Below are 23,932 nucleotides of genomic sequence, written 5' to 3'. Positions count from 1 at the left end.
ATGTTGCACTCTTGTGGGTCATATTCCTCCCGTATCCAAAATAATCTCGAGGCATAGATTAAGCCATTAAGATATTCTCTATCGAGAAATCAATTTTCCTGTGCATCCGTGGCCAGTTTTGTTATTACTCAGAACTATTCTATCCATTTCTTTTGGACTATGTTAGATGTATTCTATCCAATGCTGAGACTGCATCTAACCTGATCTGAACACACAACCTGTTATTCTCACGACAGTTCTCATTGTGGCAGTTTCCGCTAACGCCGTGAATCATTCGGTTCACGACAGTTCTCATTGTGGCAGTTTCCTCTAACGCCGTGAATCATTGGAATCGACGACTCGGGACTCCGTGTGCATGATGACAGTAGGGGAAGTTCACGTGACTTAGAGAATTCGCGTGAATTCTTTGAAACTAAAAGCCGTGGCTTTCATTACAATATGCATGATGGGAGCTCTTAAACTGAAGCAAGGTAATGCAAATATTAAACTGCGTGCAGGAATAGATATGACTTCAAAAGCCAGTGAAGAAGCCCGTGCATGGTTAGGGGGCTTCCTTATATTGCATGTACTAATAGTTTCCCTTGCTTTCTGCTCCAATTCCTTATCAGAATTGGCCGCCTGTATACCGCTGCCCGAACTGCCAGTTCGCTGGAGCGACGTCGACCGACTCCACCGTATTGCCGTCGCCTGTCGTCACCTTGAACGAAAGGCTCTGTCCCACCATCTCTGGCCTGAAACTGAGCTGCCACCTCTGTCCCCACGACCTCGTCATCGGCACCCAGGTGGTGTTGGATCCCCTCATCGACAGGTTCGCCACGTCGCCGGAGCCGGCCACGTTGTACACCAGCACCGAGATCCAGAAGGGGTTCCCCCTGAACTCGAATCCGATGTCGCCCTCCCTGACGCACGGTACTCGCCGGAACTGCACGGGGATGCTGCCCGAATAGGCTGTCTTGGCGATCTTCATGTACATGGCCATGGAGAGGTCGAAGTGCTTCTGGGGCGGGTTGCACAGGCTGACGGGTGCCGGCGGGCAGAAGCTGGTCGCCGTCACGATGGTGCTCCCCTCCTTGCACCTGTCGGGTCCCGCTGCGCACTTCAACTCGAAGCATGCACCGCATTTTTCCCCATCGTTGAACAGCACCGTGCTCAGCGCCGTGTTCGACAGCCCGTATCCGTGCTCGAAGAGATTGTCATACCCACAAGTTCCGCCTGTACCAGTACAAAACACATGGTCAGATCTCTCTCTCTCTCTCTCTCTCTCTCTCTCTCTCTCTTTCTCTACCCATGAACACGATTTAACTGCAGCAAAATCTCCTCTGCGTGCATGCAGCGCTTGTGACCTGCTCATTGGACTGAGAGGGGAAGACAACGACAAAGGAGCAGTAGTAGAAAGAGGGAGAGGCAGCTGAACTCACCCATGGTCGCGTTGCCGGATATGTCGCCGTAGAAAGTGGCGTCGGCAGTGTCCCATGGACCCTGTGCCATCACTGCCATGGCCATGAGAGCAAAGGACACGACGACAACCACACTGATCACAGTCATCGCCATCTCCACAAATCCACCCTGATCGTGGTTTCTCCCCCACACTACGCAGCAATTTATACACGAGAAATCTCAATCGAGGCGAGTCAATACACGCACCCAATTTGGGCCGGTGATGAAGGCGGAGGAAACGGATATGATAAGTACGGTTGTAATAGGTAATCACATGCATCAAGGAATTTTCGGCAACAACGTGTAATCAATGCTTCTTTGTTGACATATCGGTACTCTCATAGTTGTAAATGACATGTTTGCCCTTCAATCTTAAATACACCGTACAATATTCTAAGACCTTATATATATATATATATATATATATATATATGTGCCAAAACAAAATTGGAATGAAAATTAAGTTTGAAGGGATTTTACATATGCATTTGCCTTTGTACAAAACATATGATTTATTTGATGAACAATTTTTTTTGTAATTTAAAACATGAAAATAATTTAAATCATGTGGGTGTGGCGTTCATGGGCTGTTATCGGTGTTAGGATCGAGAGCACTAAGAGGTGGGGGGGGGGGGGGGGTGAATTAGTGCAGCGGAAAACTTTCTGCGATTAAAATCGAAAGCTGCGTTCAAACGATAAAAACAACTTCTGTATGAAAGTTGATACTAAGCAAGGTTAAAGTCAATCCATGCAGGCAGTTTGCAGCTATGATGAAAACCAGAATATCGACGCAAACTGAAATCCGACGTTCGTACGAAGAAACTGATTTACGTCTAAATGCTGATTCGTAAATCACTTGATTTAGATAAGACGCAGTTTAAGCAGGAGTATAAAGGCAGTGTGCAGTTATGGTAAAGCTCAAAACGTAAACGCAATCTGCAATATGATGATCATACGAAAAAGTAGATTTACGTCTAAACGCAGATTTACGTCTAAACGCAGATTTACGTCTGAACCTTGAAACTCGTTCGTAAAATCGCAGAGGGCAGTAAGCTATTGAGAAGTTTGCAGTGAAGGTAAAATGCTCAAAGGAAATGCAAACCGAGATTTAGAGTGGTTCGGTCAATCTTGACCTACTCCACTTTTGGCTTCCTCCACCGACGAGGTCACCGACGTCAACTAGAGGCCTTCCTTCAATAAGCGAAGGCCAACCACCCTCTTACAGATTCACTACTTTTGACGGGCTTAGGAGACAACCCTTACAGAAGTTTTCTCTCCTCTCTTTACAACTCAAACTTTGAAGAACAGAAAGAGGAGAACTAGCAGTTTTGAGCTCTAAGAACCACATAAAGACAGCAAGATTTCGAGTGTGTGTTCTGTGCTTTCAGTGCTGAATGGGTGGGGTATTTATAGGCCCCAACCCAGTTCAAATTTGGAGCTCAAATCTGTCAATTCCCGGAATTCCGGGATCAGGCGGTTGCACCTCCTGACTGGGGCGGTTGCACCGCCTGACAGAGCTCGAAACTTGAGCTCTAGCGGTGCTACCTCTTGACAGAAGAGGTTGCGCCGCCCAGTCTCGCTCGGAGACTGAGCCCGGGGCGGTGCCACCTCTTGGCTGGGGCGGTTGCACCGCCCAGTCTCACTAGGAGACATAGCTTGGGCGGTGCTACCTCCTGGCTTGGGCGGTTGCACCTCCCACAACAATTAGGGTCAGAATGGGTTAATCCATTCGACCCAATTTGATTCTTTCAAGGGCCCAATTGCCCCAAGATTAAGCTAATGGGATCACCTCCCATTTCTAACTTAATCAATGTGCTAACTATGATTATTTCCTAAGACATATTCTGCAGCTTGCTCCGGTGCGTCAATCGCTTCTTCCGACGAGTTTCCAGCGAACTTCCGTCGATCATTCGACGAACCCTCGGTGATCCTCCTGCGGACTTCCGGCAAACTCCTGGACTTGCGACGATCCACTTGGCAAGTTCCGACGAGCTCCTTTGGCAAGCTTATGGACTTCTCGGATTTGTTCCCGCAGAACCTCCGACGACTGTCCGAACTTCCGTCGAGCTCTCGAACTCCCAACGTGATCATTGTCATGACTCCGGCGCAACTCCTGCTGCATGTCTTACTTTCATCGTAGTTAATCCTGCACATGTAAAACAAAAACTTCGATCGAGACAATTAATCCTAAGCATTAATCACGTTGTCCGGCATGTCATTGGTCTCTCGATGCTTCGTCCGATTCTTCGGCGCATCGTCCTCTCTTGCAACCTATTGCCCAATCGGCCAGTTGTCTCCGCAACTCCGATGTCCTTGGCGCAATATCCTCTCTCCTTGGCCCGATGCCCGAATCCACAGCCCGAAGCCTTTTGTCGATACGTCGACCGATCAACCGGCCCGACGTCCAATCTTCTGACATGTTCCTCCGGCCCAACATGATTTTCCTGCTTTAATTGTCTCATCCTGATCGAGGCATCCTGCGTCACTCAAAACGCAAATTAAATTATAAACATATATCAAGTAGTTTCATCATCAAAATACGAGATTCAACAATCTCCCCCTTTTTGATGATGACAACCACTTGATGACGGAGTTAAACTTAACTCCCGGAGTTTAAACAAACTCCCCCTATCAATATGCCATATTGATATAAACTCTTAGATTCAAAAATCTAAGCAACATGTCATCATAAACGGAGTTAACCTTAACTCCCAAAGTTTAAACAAACTCCCCCTATCAATATGCCATATTGATAGAAACTCTTGGATTCAAAAATCCAAGCAACATGTCATGTCATCAACATACTTCTCCCCCTTTGTCATCAACAAAAAGGAGAAGTACCACAATCAAGTGTTTGTGATATATGTTTAACTCATTGCATGAAAAACATAATATCTATTGTTATCATCATGCAAGTTTACTATCATCAAATGGTAAGATATCAACATGTAAAATTGCGATTCAAGTTCTTGATATCTTAACATGATATGACATTCATAGCACCTATTCATATGAATGCTACTTTTGATATCTCATCATAATATGGCATTCATAACATCTATTCATATTCTTCAAATATGGCACTCATAGTATCAATTTATATATTTCTCCCCCTTTGTCATCAACAACAAGGAGAACGATATAAGCAAATTTTAAATATAAGTGCGATGCCATAAGTTGGTTCATGTCATTTTCCAACAGTGAGTGATAGGATACCAATTATGCAAACATCTCGAGGAAAACATGACATGGAGATAGCTTTTATTGCTTCTTCCTTTTTATTTGTTATCTTTTTACATGAAGGAGGAAAGTCATATGTGAAGTTCAAATCGATAAGATATTAAAGCACACTTCATTTTTGCAAGAATTAAGATATGTAAGTGAGTCAAATCCTTGTATGTAAAAATATCTTCCTTTTATAAGAGGGAATCATCAAATATGTTTCTCGAAAAATATTTTTCACATGATAAGTGCATTTGCTAGATGATTCCATATGTCAAAAATCAATGATGTGAATTAAACTTGATATGACATATGCCTGTTAAGTTCGGAAGAGGATAATGTATCAAGAAAATCCAATTGTTAGGATCAAGAAAATCTGAAAATGAAATTTGACATTTTCATACATTCGGACAAGGTTTTACTAGAGATATTCAATTACAATCATGAAGGTAAAACATGCTTATTATCATGGAAATTTTTGTATTCAAGCACATAATTTCCAACATGTAATCATGGCAAGTAATTGTGTAAAATCATTATGACAATCAAGTGATTTGATCATTCAATAAAAAAAGTCTGAAAAATAATTTTAACACGTTTAATCATTCGGACATATTTTTGCCATAGTTTTTCAAATATAATCATGAAGATAAGGTATGCTCATCATCATGGTAGTATGATAGCAAGTTTACCATATACAAGCTAGCAAAAAAGCAACTCTTGCTTCTTGAAATATAAGTTTTGCTAAATGTGCAAGTTGACTTTTTGCTTCTTGAGATAGGCAAGATAGCATTCCTTGGTGATGTTCAATATAGCTAAGTTCTACATCATGCAAGCTAGTGAATCTTATAACATTTTAGAACATGCATAATCACCAAAGCATCATAAATTTTAATAATGTGCAAAATTACAAATTTTGCATGATTGCATTTGTGTGTCTTAAGACTTGCAAGATAGCACTTCTTGGTGATGTTCAAGATAGCAATTTCTTCTCTTTTGAGAAGTGCAATTTTTGCTTTCTTCTTGAATTATGCAAGCTAGCTATCTCCCCTTTTATCATTGTCAAAAAGAAGGGAAAAACCCTTTACATCAATTTTTAAATCATGACAAAGGTTAGTATCAATCTCATTTGTGCATCATTATATTTTCAAATTAAAACATGCATATTTTCAAAACATATAAACTCATTATTATATGCATGATTCCAAATCATCATTCATATTATTTCAATCATTGTTTCACTCATCACTATAGCTTATCATGCATAATATGTAAAACCATCTAACATGATATAAATATTTATTTATTTATTTATTTATTTTAAACATTCATGATACACATCATACAAAAGCATATGCATCATTCCAAATCATAAATATTTCAAATCATCATGGTATTAATTTGTCACATTGTATCCTACCATGCATGATCGAAGCTTCTCATTTACATATATCAAAATAAATTCATGAATATCTCATGCATTCATATCATCACTTGAGGAATATTGAAAAAGAAATAATTGGGTGATGAGATAAATATTTCATGAATACAAAGAATTGCATAAAAATCATATCATGAATACAAGAAATACAAGTCACAATCATTCAAGAGAAAAATCAAGATCATGATTTTGATAAAACTCATTTCAAATTTAAATCATCAAAATCATTTTTATGGGTCACAAAATTTATAACATAAATAGATTCATGATTTCATTGATAATATATTTTCCCCATTTTTAAGTGTTTCATTTTAAGTGATCGATTTCATGTTAACATGCCTTTTCATTTATGAAAACATACATCAATTTTTTTAAAGCCACTGTTATTATCATGAAAATCGATAATCCATAAATATTAAGAATCGTCATAATTTCAAAAATATATACTCATTAATCATAACTTCAAATTAAACATGATTTCATATACTCAAAATCGAGAAATAACAATGGAAATCAACATGATACACATTATTACTTCTCAACCACATATAGCATGATTTCATAAGGTATTTTTAATCAAAATTATTTTGTTTATCATAAACATGTAATTTTCATGATTATTTTCAAAATTACTAGAATGATAAGCATGATTCCTAATTTTTTGTATTTTCATTATAAAATTATTAAACATATAATTTTTAAGAAAATTAAATAAAAAATAAAAATGCATTATGAAAAGCATTATGTAATTTCAAAGTAAATTAAAGGCATTTTGATTACCTTAGCGTCGAAAGGCGTAAAGGCGTAGTTTGCCACCTCGCCTTTATTGATTTTCTCTTCGTCTTCGGAGGAGCTCGATTCATCCCAATTTTTGTTCTTCTTCTTGCGTTCAAAGCAAGTAGTTCCGTTCTTTTTACTTTTTAATTTTTGTTTCATTTGTAGTTTAAGTTCATCATCACTTGAGCTTATGCTCGAGTGGTCTTCAAATGTTCTATGTCCCAAATCCTTCCTGTTCTTTGGAAGGTGGTTCTCAAGTTCTTCACGTGCATTGCACGTCATTTTATATGTGATCAATGAACCAATTAGTTCTTCAAGTGGAAAAATATTTAAATCTTTTGTTTCTTGTAAAGCTGTTACTTTTGAATCCTACTTCTTAAAAAGAGAACGCAAAATCTTGTTCACAAGTTCAGAATTCAAAAAACATTTGCCAAGAGCTCTTAAACCGTTGACGACATCCGTAAAACGGGTGTACATATCACCAATGGTTTCGCTTGGCTTCATTTGAAAAAGCTCGAAATCATGTAGTAAAATATTAACTTTCGAGTCTTTGACTCTACTAGTTCCCTCGTGCGTGATTTCAAGAGTGCGCCAAATATCGAAAGTCGTTTCGCACAAAGAAACCCGATTGAACTCATTTTTGTCCAAAGCGCAAAATAAGGCATTCATAGCCTTTACGTTTAAAGAAAAATGCTTCTTCTCTAAATCCGACCATTCGATCATTGGAAGAGAAGACTTCGAAAAACCATTTTCGACAAGATTCCAAAGTTCAACATCCACAGAAATAAGAAAGATCCTCATTCGGGTCTTCCAATAGGTGTAGTCCAATCCGTTAAACAACGGTAGACGAAAAATCGAAAAGCCCTCTTGAAAGCCATGAAGAGCCATTTCTCTCGGGTGTAAGTCCGAAATGAGAAATACCGGGCTCTGATACCAATTATTAGGATCGAGAGCACTAAGAGGGGGGGGGGGGGGGGGGGTGAATTAGTGCAGCGGAAAACTTTCTGCGATTAAAATCGAAAGCTGCGTTCAAACGATAAAAACAACTTCTGTATGAAAGTTGATACTAAGCAAGGTTAAAGTCAATCTATGCAGGCAGTTTGCAGCTATGATGAAAACCAGAATATCGGCGCAAACTGAAATCCGACGTTCGTACGAAGAAACTGATTTACGTCTAAATGATGATTCGTAAATCACTTGATTTAGATAAGACGCAGTTTAAACAGGAGTATAAAGGCAGTGTGCAGTTATGGTAAAGCTCAAAACGTAAACGCAATCTGCAATATGATGATCATACGAAAAAGCAGATTTACGTCTAAACGCAGATTTACGTCTAAACGCAGATTTACGTCTAAACGTAGATTTACGTCTGAACCTTGAAACTCGTTCGTAAAATCGCAGAGGGCAGTAAGCTATTGAGAAGTTTTCAGTGAAGGTAAAATGCTCAAAGGAAATGTAAACCGAGATTTAGAGTGGTTCGGTCAATCTTGACCTACTCTACTTTTGGCTTCCTCCACCGACGAGATCACCGACGTCAACTAGAGGCCTTCCTTCAATAGGCGAAGGCCAACTACCCTCTTACAAATTCACTCTTTTTGACGGGCTTAGGAGACAACCCTTACAGAAGTTTTCTCTCCTCTCTTTACAACTCAAACTTTGAAGAACAGAAAGAGGAGAACTAGTAGTTTTGAGCTCTAAGAACCACAGAAAGACAGCAAGATTTCGAGTGTGTGTTCTGTGCTTTCAGTGCTGAATGGGTGGGGTATTTATAGGCCCCAACCCAGTTCAAATTTGGAGCTCAAATCTGTCAATTCCCGAAATTCCGGGATCAGGCGGTTGCACCTCCTGACTGGGGCGGTTGCACCGCCTGGCAGAGCTCGAAGACTGAGCCTCTGGGCGGTGCCACCTCTGTTAGGGGCGGTTGCACCTCTTTGCCAGAGCTCGAAACTTGAGCTCTGGCGGTGCTACCTCTTGACAGAAGAGGTTGCACCGCCCAGTCTCGCTCGGAGACTGAGCCCGGGGCGGTGCCACCTCTTGGCTGGGGTGGTTGCACCGCCCAGTCTCGCTGGGAGACATAGCTTGGGCGGTTGCACCTCCCACAGTAATCAGGGTCCGAATGGGTTAATCCATTCGGCCCAATTTGATTCTTTCAGGGGCCCAATTGCCCCAAGATTAAGCTAATGTGATCACCTCCCATTTCTAACTTAATCAATGTGCTAACTACGATTATTTCCTAAGACATATTCTGCAGCTTGCTCCGGTGCGTCAATCGCTTCTTCCGACGAGTTTCCGGCGAACTTCCGTCGATCATCCGACGAACTGTCGGTGATCCTCCTGCGGACTTCCGGCAAACTCCTGGACTTGCGACGATCCACTTGGCAAGTTCCGATGAGCTCCTTTGGCAAGCTTCTGGACTTCTCGGATTTGTTCCCGCAGAACCTCCAACGACTGTCCGAACTTTCGTCGAGCTCTTGAACTCCCAACGTGATCATTGTCATGACTCCGGCGCAACTCCTGCTGCATGTCTTACTTTCATCGTAGTTAATCCTGCACATGTAAAACAAAAACTTCGATCGAGACAATTAATCCTAAGCATTAATCACGTTGTCCGGCATGTTATTGGTCTCTCGACGCTTCGTCCGATTCTTCGGTGCATCGTCCTCTCTTACAGCCTATTGCCCAATCGGCTAGTTGTCTCCGCAACTCCGATGTCCTTGGCGTAATATCCGCTCTCCTTGGCCCGATGCCCGAATCCACAGCCCGAAGCCTTCTGTCGATACGTCGACCGATCCACCGGCCCGACATCCAATCTTCTGACATGTTCCTCCGGCCCAACATGATTTTCTTGCTTTAATTGTCTCATCCTGATCGAGGTATCCTTCGTCACTCAAAACGCAGATTAAATCATAAACATATATCGAGTAGTTTCATCATCAAAATACGAGATTCAACAATCGGGAGTGAGTTAATCTATTTGTCATTGTTATAAATAGAATTATAACTTATTATGTACCCAAACAATAGCTATCTCAAAATGACTTGTAAAATAAGAAAAAAATAGTCAAAAGGATGAATGATTGATAGAGAAAACATCATCATTGTTTGAGAGATAGACACAGAACAAACAACTGAAAGCAACGGAAATGGTCTTAAAATGAAAATTATAGTTCTAAATATCAGCAATATCCCAATTTTTCACAAGACTTGATGAATAATATTTGTTCATAAGTTGGCAAGCCTTATCACTCACAACATTATAGGGTGTTGAAATGATTGACCTTTTTTTTTCTTTACTAGCTAATGACACCAAAATCATATTATGGCATGGGCTTAAAGGGCTATTTTGTCCCATTTTAACTGGGAATTAATGATGGTTAACAAAATAGTTTGAGAAGTGCATTTATAGTCGAAAAATATAAGGAAAACAATATTTTTAGGCTATCACAAGAGTGAGTGATAAAAGTGTTACATTATGGGCTTGTAGCAATCATTCATAACAATCTCTCTCACAATCTATGGTGTAAAATTTTCTTGATCAAAGTAATTGATTATCTTCTACGTAATTTAAAAGGGCTTTTGTCGGTTATAGAGCTCCATTGCAAATTGTAAATTGTAAGAAAACTAAGCTACGTCTTCACCCAATCCTTTTAGTTGATACTAATAAAATATCATAAATATTACTCAAGAAAAGTATTTATTCTCTCTATTCAACTATTCAGTTGATACAAGGCCTTGAACGAAGCCTTGGTGTTCTATTTTAACTGGAATCTATCTAGTGTAACCAAGGATAAGCTGCAGCATGGTCCATGCAAGTTGACCTTAGACTTTGATCTCATAGAAATAAGTAGATGACACTACAAGGCCTTCCACATCGTAAGTGCGCACGAGCTTCTGCCGCTTCTCCGGTGATTCCATATACATTCCTCCAGGTAATAAGGTCAGCTGGAAGCCTCCATCGAAGGTCACCACCAAGTTGTTGCTTATCGTCCCTGTCCAACGCACGTTAGTGGTAGTGCCAGTCTCATTGTTTGTCGAAGTTGTGTCCTGGAGGAACTAGATCAGTTAGTATCCACCGAAGAGAACTAATCTTCATTATCTAATAGCAATAGCACATTCGAAACACATCCCTTCTTTGTATTTGATGGTGCAAATTGTCACAAAAGTAACACTTGATATGAATCTTACATACAGAGGAAGTTTGTAATTTGCAACAAAAAAGAAATTATGTACTCATTTTACGAAAAGTAGAATATCATTAGACAGGCTGACATATTCTGCAGTCTGAATCTGGATTAAATTTCACCAAAGTTGAGTCAGTTTTGAAGGATATACAACATTCTTAGGAAACATGGGCAAGGCTCAGAGATGATATGATAACTGGTAAAAATCTAAAGGTAACTATGATATGGTGTCAAAGATTGCTCTTGCTGAAACATCAGAAAAGAAAATTAGAGCTTTTAACACTATGCTGTGCTTCCTCTTATCGAGTAAGTACATGTCTACCTTAATATGACAGGAAATAGAATCCAACATTTACAATTTTGTAGGATGCAATAGTTGACATTCAGACAAGCGCACCTGAATCCAACGACCTTTATCATCCATTTCAAGCAACACTACCGTTTCTGCCTGCCTTTGCAATCGTTGCTCCGTATACACCACTACGTTTTGTCATAGAATGACCTTCCCATCGACCAAGCCATGGAGCTATTCGATCTGGGAAGTCCTGTAAGTTATCATGTTAAAAATCTAGATAAAAGGGAGATAACCCACTGGAATGATGTATCAAACGATGTTGTTCAAGATAGTTTCATTCTCAATGCCATCCACTGTTGCTAGGAACTAAACGTACAACATAAATGTTTAGTGATATAAGCATTATAATTGTCACAAGATGTAATGGTATTTTTTTTTAGCAAAAAGGTGGCAGCATACACTGACCTCTGAATTCCAAGTTGAAAAAGCAGGCATCTCATTTCCTTGTTCTTCAATAAAAATAACAAGCATTTCAAGAATGCCCTTTGGATCCATTATGTGGAAAGCTCTTGTTCTCCAGAGAATATAGACAATTTTCACAGACAACAGAAGGCCATTTTGAAGGAATCTTCAAGTTACTGCAAACATGAAAGATATGACCATCAAGATCTTCCAGTCCCATCATGCACTAGCAGCTGAAGAAGACCTTTGAGACTATAAACTCTATGCCAATATAATTGAGAATTGGAGTTCGTGAGTTAGTTTAGAATATCACTGCCATGCGATTCTTATCGCCTCGTTCAGAGATAAATCTGTCATTTCTTATGAAAAAAAGAAACCAGTGTTATCATATAGAGAAATTCAAGTACCCAAAGTTAACAAATTAAAGAGTTTTGATTTAGACGATGCTTGCTATGTGTTTACCATGCAAACATCCACATACAAAAGAGAAGATTCAATTGACATGAAGCCTCAAATTGCAAAATCTAGTCTAAGAGGAAATTACTTGGGAGATTCTTCACCAGTGTCATCTTCTCCAAGCACACCTGCTCTTAGAACAGTTTCCAGCATACCAGCAGTTTGGTACCTAAGAGAAAATGCTTTCTCTCTTGGGAAGAATCCAATCTGCAAATTCACTAATATTATTACTTCACCTGCTATTAAGAGGCAAACTCCATCTAGATAATAAAATAGCACCTGTTGATACTTGTTGATCGTAAACATATTTGTCTCTTTGATCTTATACTCCGCCCATTCAGGTTCATCATCATATCCTGCAATTGATGTGCTGGAAGAAGGCTGCTTTATGTACAGCCTGAAGAACAGATTAAAGTGCAACTTAGTGCCACTAAACTAATATCATCACATGCGCATGAAAATTTAACTTGACAATAAAAATTTCAGTGGAAAATTAAGATACACCAAACCAATGCATACATATTGGCTTCAGATGTGCACCAAAAATTAAGATACACTAAACCAATGCATACTTATTGGCTTCAGATGTGTACCGAAAGTGCTTGACATGCTCCTCGAGCGTTTCGCTGTAGACGACAATATCGTCCCAAGTAGACGACCATAAACTTATCCAAATACTCCTTGAATAGTTGGTTCATAAGAGTGCAGAATGTGGCAGAGCATTGGTTATGTCGAAAGGCATCACCAAGAACTCAAACGCTCCGTACCTGGTCACATAAGTAGTCTTCGCTTCGTCGCTTTCAACGATACGCACCTGCCAATACCCAAATCGGAGGTCGAGTTTGGAGAAATTCTTTGCTTTGCCCAATTAGTCGAACAAGTCCGTGATGAGCGGGATGAGATACTTGTTCTTCACCATCACTTTGTTGGAGGCTCGATAATCGACGCATAGTCGGAGGCTCCCATCTTGTTTCTTTTGGAAGAGAACGGGAGCTCCGAATGGTGCTTTGGAACTGCAAATTAGACTACTGCTTAGCAGTTCATCTAATTGATTTTTGAGTCCTGCCAACCCTGGAGGGGGCATGCGGTTGGGTGGTCTCGCTGGAGGCTTCACTCTTGGCTCCAGCTCGATATGATGATCCACGCCTCTGCGTGGCGGCAGAGTCTTTGGCAACTCGGGTGGCATAACGTCTGTGAACTCCTTCAGAACGTTCGCCATCACAGTAGGTTTATGAATGGCTTCCTCGTTGAGTGGCTCTGGCTTCACAGTAGCCACGAATGTTAATTCGCATTTTCGTACCCCTTTCTTCAGTTGTAATGTCGATATCTATTGGGGGTCCTGTTGGGAAATCATTGGGGGCGACATCATATGCGCAGCGGAAGAACAAGAAAACAAAATCCCCGATTCCCAAAAAGATGTTCGTCGTCGTGTGAAGATTGGTGCGCAAAATCCGCGAAACTCAAAACTGCGTATAGAGTAGATTGTGTTACCTAGGGAGATCGTATATCCCTGTTTCCTTGCAGATCCTTAGGAGAGGGTGAAGGAGGTCAAGCGTCCTCCTCTCTAGCGGTGATCCACACAGCAGGGTTGCGACGACGCTCCTCAAATCTCCAAGCCTACTCTGAGGTAGAGAGGGAGAGGAGAATAGGAAAGACAAGCAAAAAGACTCTAGCCTATGAGGCTGTGAATCCCTCCTATTTATAGAGATCCCGTGTCAAACCCTAATGGGTCCTTCCCTAGTGGGTATTGAATCTGCATCCAATAAGACAACGGCTCCGTCGGATATCTCATATCCGAACCTCTACTCATCGCAATGCCTACCATATGTGTGTGACCCTCTAGGCCCAATATCGAGCTGGTCGTGAGTCATACCTGTCAGAACTCCTTCTAACTCAGTGAATTATTATCTCTGTAATAATTCACTCGACTCATCGACTACGGACGTACTAGGCCACTACGTCGTAGTCCCCAGACGATACAGGGGAATCCAATCCATTTGACATGTTTGTCCTCAGTTACTATGTACCTACAGTCCCTCATCCATCTAATATCCCAGAGACCGTATATCGAGCATGGTGCTGTCAGACCCATACGGTTTCTACCCGAGTCTCGCTCTAATCGGATTCTCCCGGAGAACTCGTTCTCTCTCAACCCGAATGACCCTGGCCAGGGATTTGTCTGAGTAAGAATACATGGGATATTCCTCTCATGACGCCGAGAGTGGATGATCCTCTATCGACACTCAATAGCCCTCGTAAGGTCGACTACCACTCCCAATGACCAGCTGTACTAGATCTGGGACAGCCAAACCTATAAGTCTGGTATCAAAGAGTGGAGCACTCATACAGGACATCCTTGGTGTCTCAAGTCTAAGGACCAGATACATCACTAGGACTACGGAATCGATGTCTGACAATAAGGCATCATCAACCATTCAGCATTCCGTAAGCGGATCAATCAGTGAACTCATTCTCCAATGAGCACCTGTATTGTATCCCTAGTGTCCCTACACGAGCAGCTATGAGACCAGCTACATCCATCATATGGATGGGTATACAGCACACCAGTCTATCCGGTTATCACGATGTCCCTCTCGAGTAACCTATGACCGGGATTATTTAGGATATGTGTTTAAAGGTGAATCGATCTCATTATCGTGATCTCATCACGATCCGATTCCTATTGCACAAATCCAAGGACATCACAATATATATGCATTTATGCAATAGTTATAAAGTGATATACGCTAAAATATAATAAGCAAAAAAGATTCTGTATCAAGTCACACGTGCCATCACTCACGTGATTGCCTTGCTGGGCACCTATGACTAGCAGGTCCCTGGTTCCTCTCCGAGAGACAGGAACCACACAGGGCTCGTCACCTCCCATTATACATAAAGAGTTTAAGAACGACATTGGCACCAACTTCACCACGTGCTTAAACTTCATTCCAAGAATCGCTTGGAAGTCGTCCAATGGCACCGCTATCATGTTCGTGCTCCCGCTCCATGTTTCGATCTTGATGGGGATACCCTTTGCCAGCCCGGAGTTTCGCTTGGCCTTCGAGTTCATCGCCTTCATCCGACTTGGGTTCTTCTCCAAGATTAGCCCGAGTCGCTTTGCTTCTCGATCGACAATAAAGTTGTGGGTAGCGCTCGTGTCCACCATTACACAGGTTGTTTGGCTATTGAGCTTAATGTCCACGTACATCAGCTCGCTACTCCCTGCTTTCAATGGCTTTACCTTCATGTTCTCCCCCACTTGACCCTACGATGCATTCAATAAATGCATTGCTCCCATTTGGGGACCTTGCGACTCATCATCGTCGTTACTGGATTCTGAACTGCTTGAACTTAGGGCGACGACCTTGCCCTTGACTGATTTGGGGGGGTAGATTGAAGCTGTTATAACATTGAGTGCTTGTTTCCGTGGGCACTCCCTCACCATGTGTAGCCCTCTGCACAAGAAACATCCGTCAGGTTTTGGGGCTTTGCCTTTTGGGCTTGGCCCTTTGTGGGAACTCTTCTTCCTTTGTTCGCCCCTGGGCTCCTTCCATCGAGAATATTTTGGAGAGCGATTTCCTGAAGATTGTTTCCTTTTCCTCGAGTCCTCCAAGGAAACAAAGTCGGTGAGCCTATCTACGGCCGCACTTGCCCCGATCATATCGGTGACATTCCTTCGATGTAATTCTTGTTGAGCCCATGGTTTTAGGCCATTGAGGAAGCTGAACAGCTTATCCTTCTCGGACATATCATGTATGTCCAGTATTAGCGTAGAAAATTGCTTCACATTGTCTCGGATTGAAGTACTTTGGCGGAGTTGTCTCAACTTCCTCCTTGCGACGAACTCTGTGTTCTCGGGTAGGAACTGAGTTCTCAACTCCTGCTTTAAGTCGTCCTATGTGTCCACTCGACATCGACCTTGTTGGATCTCCTCCTAACGGGTTCGCCACCAAAGTTTTGCATCCCCGTTCAGATACATGGTTGCTATTGAAACTTTGGTATCTTCAGAATCAAGCATTGTAGCTCGAAAGTACTGTTCCATGTCAAACAAGAGATTCTCGAGCTCTTTTGCGTCTCTAGTACCTCCATAGCAATGAGGCTCAAGTGCCCTCAGGTTTTGTGGCGGTGCAACGAGGGTGTTGCTCCCTCCCGCATTTAGTGCTCTTGTGAGTGTTGTCACTCTAGAAGTGAGTTCCGCCACGACTTCGTGCAAATGTTGCACGGAGTCTTTAGTATCGTCTGTCAGTCGATCGACTAGGGCCTTAACTTTGTTGATTCAGGATTCAGCTTCTTCTTGCGAGCTCTCTACCCCAAGAAGCCTTCGTTGGCCTTGGTAGAGTTCCTCCAAGCTCGCTTCAAGAGCATCCAAGTGGGTTTCCGCCGCTGTGAGTCTCTCCTTGTAGCTCTTCTTCCCGGTTGGTGCTCCAGATTGCGCATCCTCCGTTCACAGAGAGTAGCCAATTTTTCGTTCTCATGTTCACTGCCACGATCTTCCAAAGCGGCTCCAATGGCGTGAGAGCGAGTTTGCACTTGTAGCCCACCTGCGGTTGCTTGGGGCAAAGGTCCTGCTTGCCCTGCCTTGCTCGATTCGCTACGATGCTTGGTCATGGCAAGATTGCAAAATTACTTCGCTACTTGCTCAAATTGCTTGCCCGCTTTGATACCACAATGTCACGGACTTAGTTAGAATTGCCTAAGTCGTAAGGCACCCTTGCGACAAAGTCACGAACATAGCTAAAGTTGCCAAAGTCATGAAGCACCCTTGCGCCAACTCCTCAGACTTAGCTGGGATTGCCTAAGTCATGAGGCGCCCTTGCGACATATGCGTCCGCAAAGGTTCAACCTAGTTGCAACCTCGTACAGGTCCCGAAGGACCTGTAAAACAGAAAGTTGATTAGATTGAAAACGAGCGACAGACAAGTCTCGACGTCTCGCGGAGAGGGAAGCTTTACAAGCAATTCAGCAAGCACCTTGGGTGTAAGAGAGAAAAGAGAGGAAAGAGAAAACAAGGACTTTAGAAGGTAGAATGAACAGTTACAAGTCCACAAACAACTGTTCACCGGGTGCCAAGCGTGAAGGCAAGTTCTTGTCAAGTTAACGTGCGAACTTGTGAAGATTTTTCAACGCCCGACTATATACCGAAGCCCCATCCAGTCCTGTGTCAACCGAGGGATTCTAGGGTGCTGCGATGGTTGACGTTTCGCGTGCAACCGCAGCTTGTAGAAAACAAGCCGTGGCACACGAAAACGGAGCTGTTTTGGGCAGTTCGACCCGACGCGACGAGCGATCGTACTATAACGTTGTAACCTGTTCGAACATGCATTTTAGAAGCAAAAACACATAAAACAAAGGCAAAACATACTGTCATGTCTCGATATAAGTATGCAAAAGTGATGAACGATTCGTTGAACGAAGTTGTTGTGCATCGGTTGTTGCGGGTACGCAACGACCGTTCGTGACAATAGGGGATGGGGCCTCCGTATAGTGTCGAGCATTGAACAATCTTCACAAGTTCACACGTTTTCTTGACATAAACTTGCCTTTAAGCCCGGCACTGATGTTAGATGTTCAATTGTTTGTGGATTTGTAACTATTCGTTCAACCTTTTAAAGTCCTTGTTTTTCTCCTTTTTGGCGAGGTTCGTTACTTCCTCGGTTCCTACAATTTCTCTTCTCATGTCCTCCACAGAATCTCTTTCGATTCCGCAATTCCCAGTGATCTCGATCGCGTCCAGAGACAGCTGGTGCTCTTTGACTACCCACTTATCGATGAAATCCAACGTGCGGACCAGTTCTCTGCTGATCGACCGCTTCCCTTCCCGAACCATCGGGTCGCCGCTCTGCAAGCCAAGAAAACCCACGAAAACTGCCATTAACGAAGCAACAAGCAAAGAGAAATCCAGGAAAGGAGTTAGCTTTCCTCAAACTCACATGGATGACATCCAGTCGAAGGAGAGGATCCATGGCTTTCTCGGTGAGGTATCTGGGATCGACGTGGGTCTCGTCGGAGAGCGCGGATCTACAGGCAGCGAAGGAGACGAAGTGGGAGAGAGATGGGGGAAAGAGGATTCGAGGGCGGCGACACGGCGGAGGAGGGAATCGATAAGAGGTTGAGCTTGATACTGATAGAACCGCTGCTGCTGCTGCTGCTGTTCATGACGATGATAATGAGGAGGAGCAGGAGGAAGATGATCATCACCGAGTTGATGAATTTGGAAGAAGGAATGCAGTGGTGGTGGGTGTTGCTGGGGCTTAAGGCAGTGACGGTCGGAAACAGTGGGAGGTTTCTGGGACTGGAGGAGCAGGTGGCTGGCCAGGGGCTTGGAGGAGTTGATCAGATGTGGTTAGATGGGGTGGTGGTGAAGAGTGGATTGAACAGCCGCAGCAGCATCGATTAGTTTCTCGGTGGTGGTGCGAAGGCATCTGGACTGAGAGACGATGGAGATGTGGGCTGTGGCGGAGTGGACAAAGGGTCGGGGACGACAGGAAGTCAACATGTACCCAAGAAGGGTTTCATGTAACCCCTTCAGGTTTCCAGCAACGCATGAAGTCAGTGGCACATGGGTCCCTTCTGTCTCGAGTGTTAAGACTAACCACATCACCCTTGACAAAACTCCTCGGTGATTCAGTGAGGAAAGTGTGACCCTGTAATTTCGGACGCTCACTGGGAACGAAGTGCACCCCGCCACCTCAAGACATTAATTATAGCGGGGTCCACCTTTCCTGCCTGGTGTAAACGTGGGTTCTTGCTGAGTCATGTCGGCAGACCTAATTTCCCTTTCACCCTCACAACATTTGACGATTCGACCCGCCTCCCTCTCCACACTACCCTTCTCCCTCCCAAACCCAATCCCTAGCAATGGAGCTGCGCAAGCTTCTCACCCTCTCTCGCCGCCCCCTCCTCCTCTCCGGCCGATTTGCCTCCACCTCTGCAGTTGCCGCCCTCGCAAGCCCCACCGCCGATGCTCCCTTCCTGGCCAAACCCCCCGTGATGCTCTACGATCGCCTCGCCGAGGCCGTCCGATCCAAGATCAAGCGCCTCGATGACCCGGACCCCCGCTTCCTCCGCTACGCCTCCTCCCACCGCACCCTTGCCGACCATACCCCCATCCTGGCCGCACCGGAGACCCGCGTCACCACCCTCCCCAATGGGCTCCGCATCGCCACCGACTCTACTCGTGACTCCCGCACCGCCACGGTCGGCGTGTGAATCGACGCCGGTAGCCGCTTCGAGACCGATGAACCAACGGGACCGCGCACTTCTTGGAGCACATGATCTTCAAGGGCACCGAATCGCGGACAGTGCGACAGCTGGAGGAAGAGATTGAGAACATGGGCGGGCATCTGAATGCTTACACATCGAGGGAGCAGACCACCCACTACGCCAAGGTGTTGGATAAGGATGTGCCCAAAGCGCTGGAAATCCTTGCAGACATACCTCAGAACTCGTGTTTTGATGAGAAGCGCATTGAGAGGGAGAGGGATGTGATCCTCAGGGAGATGGAAGAGGTATAAGTTTCTAATATTCACCTCCTTTTGATCGTATTAAAACGTCAATATCCAACCAACGTCGATAACTCACAATTCTTATTTTAGGCTAACTATGGTTGTTTACTGTCTCTAGCTTAATCAATTTATTGTTTTAAGTACTGCCATTAGGTTTTTTCTTGTATTGAAACTCTTGGAGAAAAATGAAAATAGAAGTGCACTGGGAGTCGGGGGAGGCAAGGAGGACAAGTGCATGGGTTGGTCTTTCATGGTGGCTAAAATCTCTCTAAAGTTGGAGATATGATTATATTTAGTTAACAGATGCAGAACAATAATTTCTATTATATTTCTTTTTTCTCATGTTCTAATTTGAGTTAATTTGTTGGCAGCAAAATCTTATCTTTGACATTAGGTAACTTATAAAAAAACAGTACTTACAATTGAAAATCTCTTGGACTAGTGGCTGCCGATCAAAAAGCAGTACTTATAAGTATTTCTAATCACATGGTACCAGGATCATCATTCCTATCAGGCTGGCATGTGAAGTTTTGTACAACAGATGGATTTAGAAAAGTGGAGAGAGGCTCTGATAGCTATTATTGTCAATAATAGAAGTTGACCAAGAAATGAAGCATTTTGATTCTTATTGATCTTATATCACCTTTTATGGCTCTTAATTTAATTAGGTTTTTATGCCACTTGTGCATAAGTTTGCTAATTATGTTACCATCACATAGGCTAGAAATCTTCTGTTGTTAAAACTGATGTAGCAGGATGCCCCTTTTTTTGGCTTATAGCTAAAATCTCCTGACTGTGGACTGAGCATAACCATTTGTTGCTCCGGACCTCTTTTTGTAGTTGTTGTGTTGATTAGCTACTTCTGCCTTGCAACCCTATTTGATTTTACTGAGGAATATTAAATTAACATTTAGTCTTTGTGAGACGCCATTCCCATGTAAATTTGGTATCCATGGTGTAAATTATACTACCTATAAACCAATTATGTGTTTCTTTCACCTTGTTCACAGTGAGATAACTTATTTTCCTTGATCCATAAATCTTAATTAGCATGTGTTACTTGCCACATTCTCAAAACTGGGGAAATATTCACGTTTTGCAGAACTTTCTGGCATTTGTTTCTTTCTTTTTGTTTTTCTTTCTTTGGACCTCTTTGATCAGTTCTTTTTTTTATTATCTCATAGACAGGTTTTGATACTGCTTAATGGAATTTAAGTTTCGCATAGGTTAGAATTTCTTTTATGGCATTATGAAGTTGTGATTTAATGGAAATACAGATTGCCTAGATTTTTTGCTTTTGGCATCATGTGAAGCACTTACTTCAGGAGAAATTTAGCATACTATTGTTGACTTTTACTGGATAGAACTTTTGTTCACACCATGGTATGCGGTACCGAATGGTACAGCTCGGTATGGGTGGTACGTCCCGGTCCGACAGTATATCGGTATGCGGACCGCTCGATATCGGACGGAACATGCTACAGTGCTATAGTATTATACTGTAGCAGTGCTACAGTGTTATAGTAAGGAAAGAAAATATATAAAACTGTTCGGTACACCCTGGTGTACCGCTCAGTATGCCCTGGTGTACCGCTTGGTTCGCCGGTACCGTACCGTACCGAGCCAACCTTGAAACACTGGTACGGAACGGTATTACATACCTTGGTTCACACAATATTTTAATATCATTTTTTTCTGTCTTATGTAGGTGGAGGGACAAACTGAAGAAGTTATTTTTTATCATCTGCATGCAACTGCTTTCCAGTACACTCCACTTGGCAGAACTATACTAGGACCTGCTCTGAACATCAAGACAATTACTAAAGAGCATCTTAAGAATTACATATCAACTCATTATACAGCCCCTAGAATGGTATGTTTTTTATTAGGCTAGATTAAGTCATCATTCTTGTTTTCTGTACGTACATAACTTAGGTGCCTCCTTGTTTGATGATCTATCCAGTCTTGATTGGTGTGACTTTAATTATTGCAGCAAATGGCTAATGTTTTATATTTATAATGGTTTAGGTCATCTCAGCTGCTGGTGCTGTTAAGCACGAGGATACAGTTTAGGATGTGCATCTTTCTTGGAATGCATCAGTAGTGCAGCAAGTTGCGAGTATAAAGGCAACTTTCAAGCCATTACTTGTTAACTTTGTAGCCAGCCTCACCTGCATGTCATTGGCATTTATGATTGCTACAACTAAGGGAGGCATCTGTTACCATCCCTATTGTATCTAAATGCAAGTATTGGGAGGGAAATTTCCTGGATTTAGAGTGTTGATAAGGAACTAACAGAAAATATGCTGCTTAAGATGTAAAAGGTTTGACCTGTGGTCCAAACACCTTTGCCTTTTGAGTATTAGACACGGATACAAGGTTCTTTAAATGGCTCAAAGAAGATTAATAAGTTCTTTTGTTCAAGTGGAGTAGATAAACCACTAAACAATAGCATCTGGACAGTATAATTCGAATGTGTTTGATAAGATCACATGGATATTTCTTCACGATGAGTTATTCACATTCACAAGTTTTGGTTGATTGTCAAGTTGCAATAGAGTATCATGTATCCTGGAACATCCAAATTTTTTTGAAGAATATCTCCAATGTGATATATGCAAGGAATGTTGTTTGTTGAATTGTTTTAATAAGTTATAAGCTGCAACTGTTTGATTGTCTTTTACAGCTCAAATCTTCTCTTCAACTTCACATTGATGGTACCAGCCCTGTTGCTGAGGACATTGGTCGTCAGGTAATGATTTTTTCTTTCTCTGGCAGCGTGTTTGTTCAGTCATTTTACTTTAAACGTTTCTATATTTCTTTCCTTGATGTCTTCTTACTTTCTTGTGTTTGCAGATACTTACATATGTCCATAGAATCCCTGTTGCTGAATTTTTTGTGAGGATAAATGCAGTTGATGCAAACACCGTTAAGCATGTCGCTAATCACTTCATATTTGACCAGGTAAAGCTTACTTTTCTCATTTACTAAAAGATGCTTTATGATTACAATCACAATAAGCATGCCAGAGATTCATAGAAATAAGCAATTTATGGAGCTAAGGGTCCAAATTTGCGTAACCATGAGGCATCACTTTAAGTTACGTAATCACCTGTCTCACATATTTAAGATATAAATTCATTATAAGGCTGATTGGAGAGTCTCAATTCTCAAGTATATCTAAAATCATGTTTGGCCTTGTATGTTTTCATGACACTTCAAAATGAGGTTCTGAAAAAGGATGGGTCTATTTTCCTTTGGTATTTGTGGACACTTGGTGCGTCGTTATCATACAAAGAATGGGTCAGCTTATACTGGGTGCTGCCTTGGCCTCGCAGGATGTGGTAATTGCAGCCATGGGACCAATCCAGGGCCTTCCAGACTACAACTGGTTCGGGCGCCGCACATATTTGCTCCGCTATTAGCTGTGCGCTGGTCCTTCAATATTTTCCCAATCATCAGAGTGCTATCGTCCTTGGCCCCTTCTATCCTGGTGGTGATTATGACTACATGGAAGTTTCAGATGTCTGAAAAGATTTTGCTTTTCTTCCACCGAAATGGTGCTTTAACGTTTCCGTCCGAAGCTTGTATAGATTTTTTTTTTGTTAATAAGGTCTGGTCCAACTATGTTGCCCGAACGTTTTGTGTCGTCTTATGATGAACAATGATGTTTATACTTGTATCAATTGTCCAAAAGTCGAGCATTCATTTTTTAGTAAGCTATAATGTTGCACTTTTGTGTGTCATATTGCTCCCGTTTCCGAAATAATCTCGAGGCATAGATTAAGTCATTAAGATTTTCTCTATCGAGGAATCAATTTTACTGTGCATCCGTGACTAGTTTTGTTATTACTCCAGAACTATTCTATCCATTTCTTTTGGCCTATGCTAGATATACGATGGCAATGCTGAGACTGCATCTAACCTGATCTGAACGCAACACGCAACCTGTTATTCTCACGACAGATCTCAAGGTGGCAGTTTCCTGTAACGCCGTGAATCATTCGGTTCACGGGATCAGCAGGATCCGTCGTACCCCTTTCCGTAGACTAATCACGGGATCAGCATGAATCTATGTACCCCTATCACTGGAATCGACGACTAGGACTCGGTGTGCCTGATGACAGCAGGGGAAGTTCGCGTGACTTAAGAG

At 42.3% G+C, this 23,932-nt stretch overlaps 3 protein-coding genes and 1 pseudogene across 4 annotated transcripts; 2 read left to right on the top strand and 2 right to left on the bottom strand.

The window, feature by feature from the left end:
- Positions 1 to 365: 365 nt before the first annotated feature.
- Positions 366 to 1,614, bottom strand: LOC135636844 (expansin-A9-like). Its single transcript, XM_065148933.1, has 2 exons — positions 1,419 to 1,614; positions 366 to 1,212 (listed from the first exon to the last, which is right to left on the bottom strand). Exons 1-2 carry the CDS (start codon positions 1,549 to 1,551, stop codon positions 605 to 607), a joined length of 741 nt encoding a protein of 246 aa, XP_065005005.1. The 5' UTR covers positions 1,552 to 1,614; the 3' UTR covers positions 366 to 604.
- Positions 1,615 to 10,554: 8,940 nt separating this feature from the next.
- On the bottom strand, positions 10,555 to 15,521 carry LOC135636468 (uncharacterized; annotated as a pseudogene).
- Positions 15,522 to 19,132: 3,611 nt separating this feature from the next.
- On the top strand, positions 19,133 to 19,483 carry LOC135634957 (probable mitochondrial-processing peptidase subunit beta, mitochondrial). Its single transcript, XM_065145726.1, has one exon. The coding sequence runs from the start codon at positions 19,133 to 19,135 to the stop codon at positions 19,481 to 19,483; it is 351 nt and encodes a 116-aa protein (XP_065001798.1).
- Positions 19,484 to 19,545: 62 nt separating this feature from the next.
- On the top strand, positions 19,546 to 23,512 carry LOC103982531 (probable mitochondrial-processing peptidase subunit beta, mitochondrial). 2 transcript variants are annotated; one of them, XM_065145724.1, is made up of 5 exons: positions 19,546 to 19,782; positions 21,488 to 21,652; positions 22,466 to 22,531; positions 22,636 to 22,743; positions 23,118 to 23,512. In XM_065145724.1, the coding sequence occupies exons 1-5, from the start codon at positions 19,546 to 19,548 to the stop codon at positions 23,202 to 23,204; spliced, it is 663 nt and encodes a 220-aa protein (XP_065001796.1). In that variant the 3' UTR covers positions 23,205 to 23,512. The 2 variants fall into 2 exon arrangements, with proteins under 2 accessions (XP_065001796.1, XP_065001797.1); XM_065145725.1 differs by lacking the exon at positions 21,488 to 21,652.
- The last annotated feature ends 420 nt before the right edge of the window (positions 23,513 to 23,932 follow it).

Source organism: Musa acuminata, chromosome BXJ3-4, assembly GCF_036884655.1.
Source record: "Musa acuminata AAA Group cultivar baxijiao chromosome BXJ3-4, Cavendish_Baxijiao_AAA, whole genome shotgun sequence".
NCBI lineage: Eukaryota > Viridiplantae > Streptophyta > Magnoliopsida > Zingiberales > Musaceae > Musa > Musa acuminata.
This window is presented reverse-complemented; position numbering and strand designations above follow the sequence as displayed.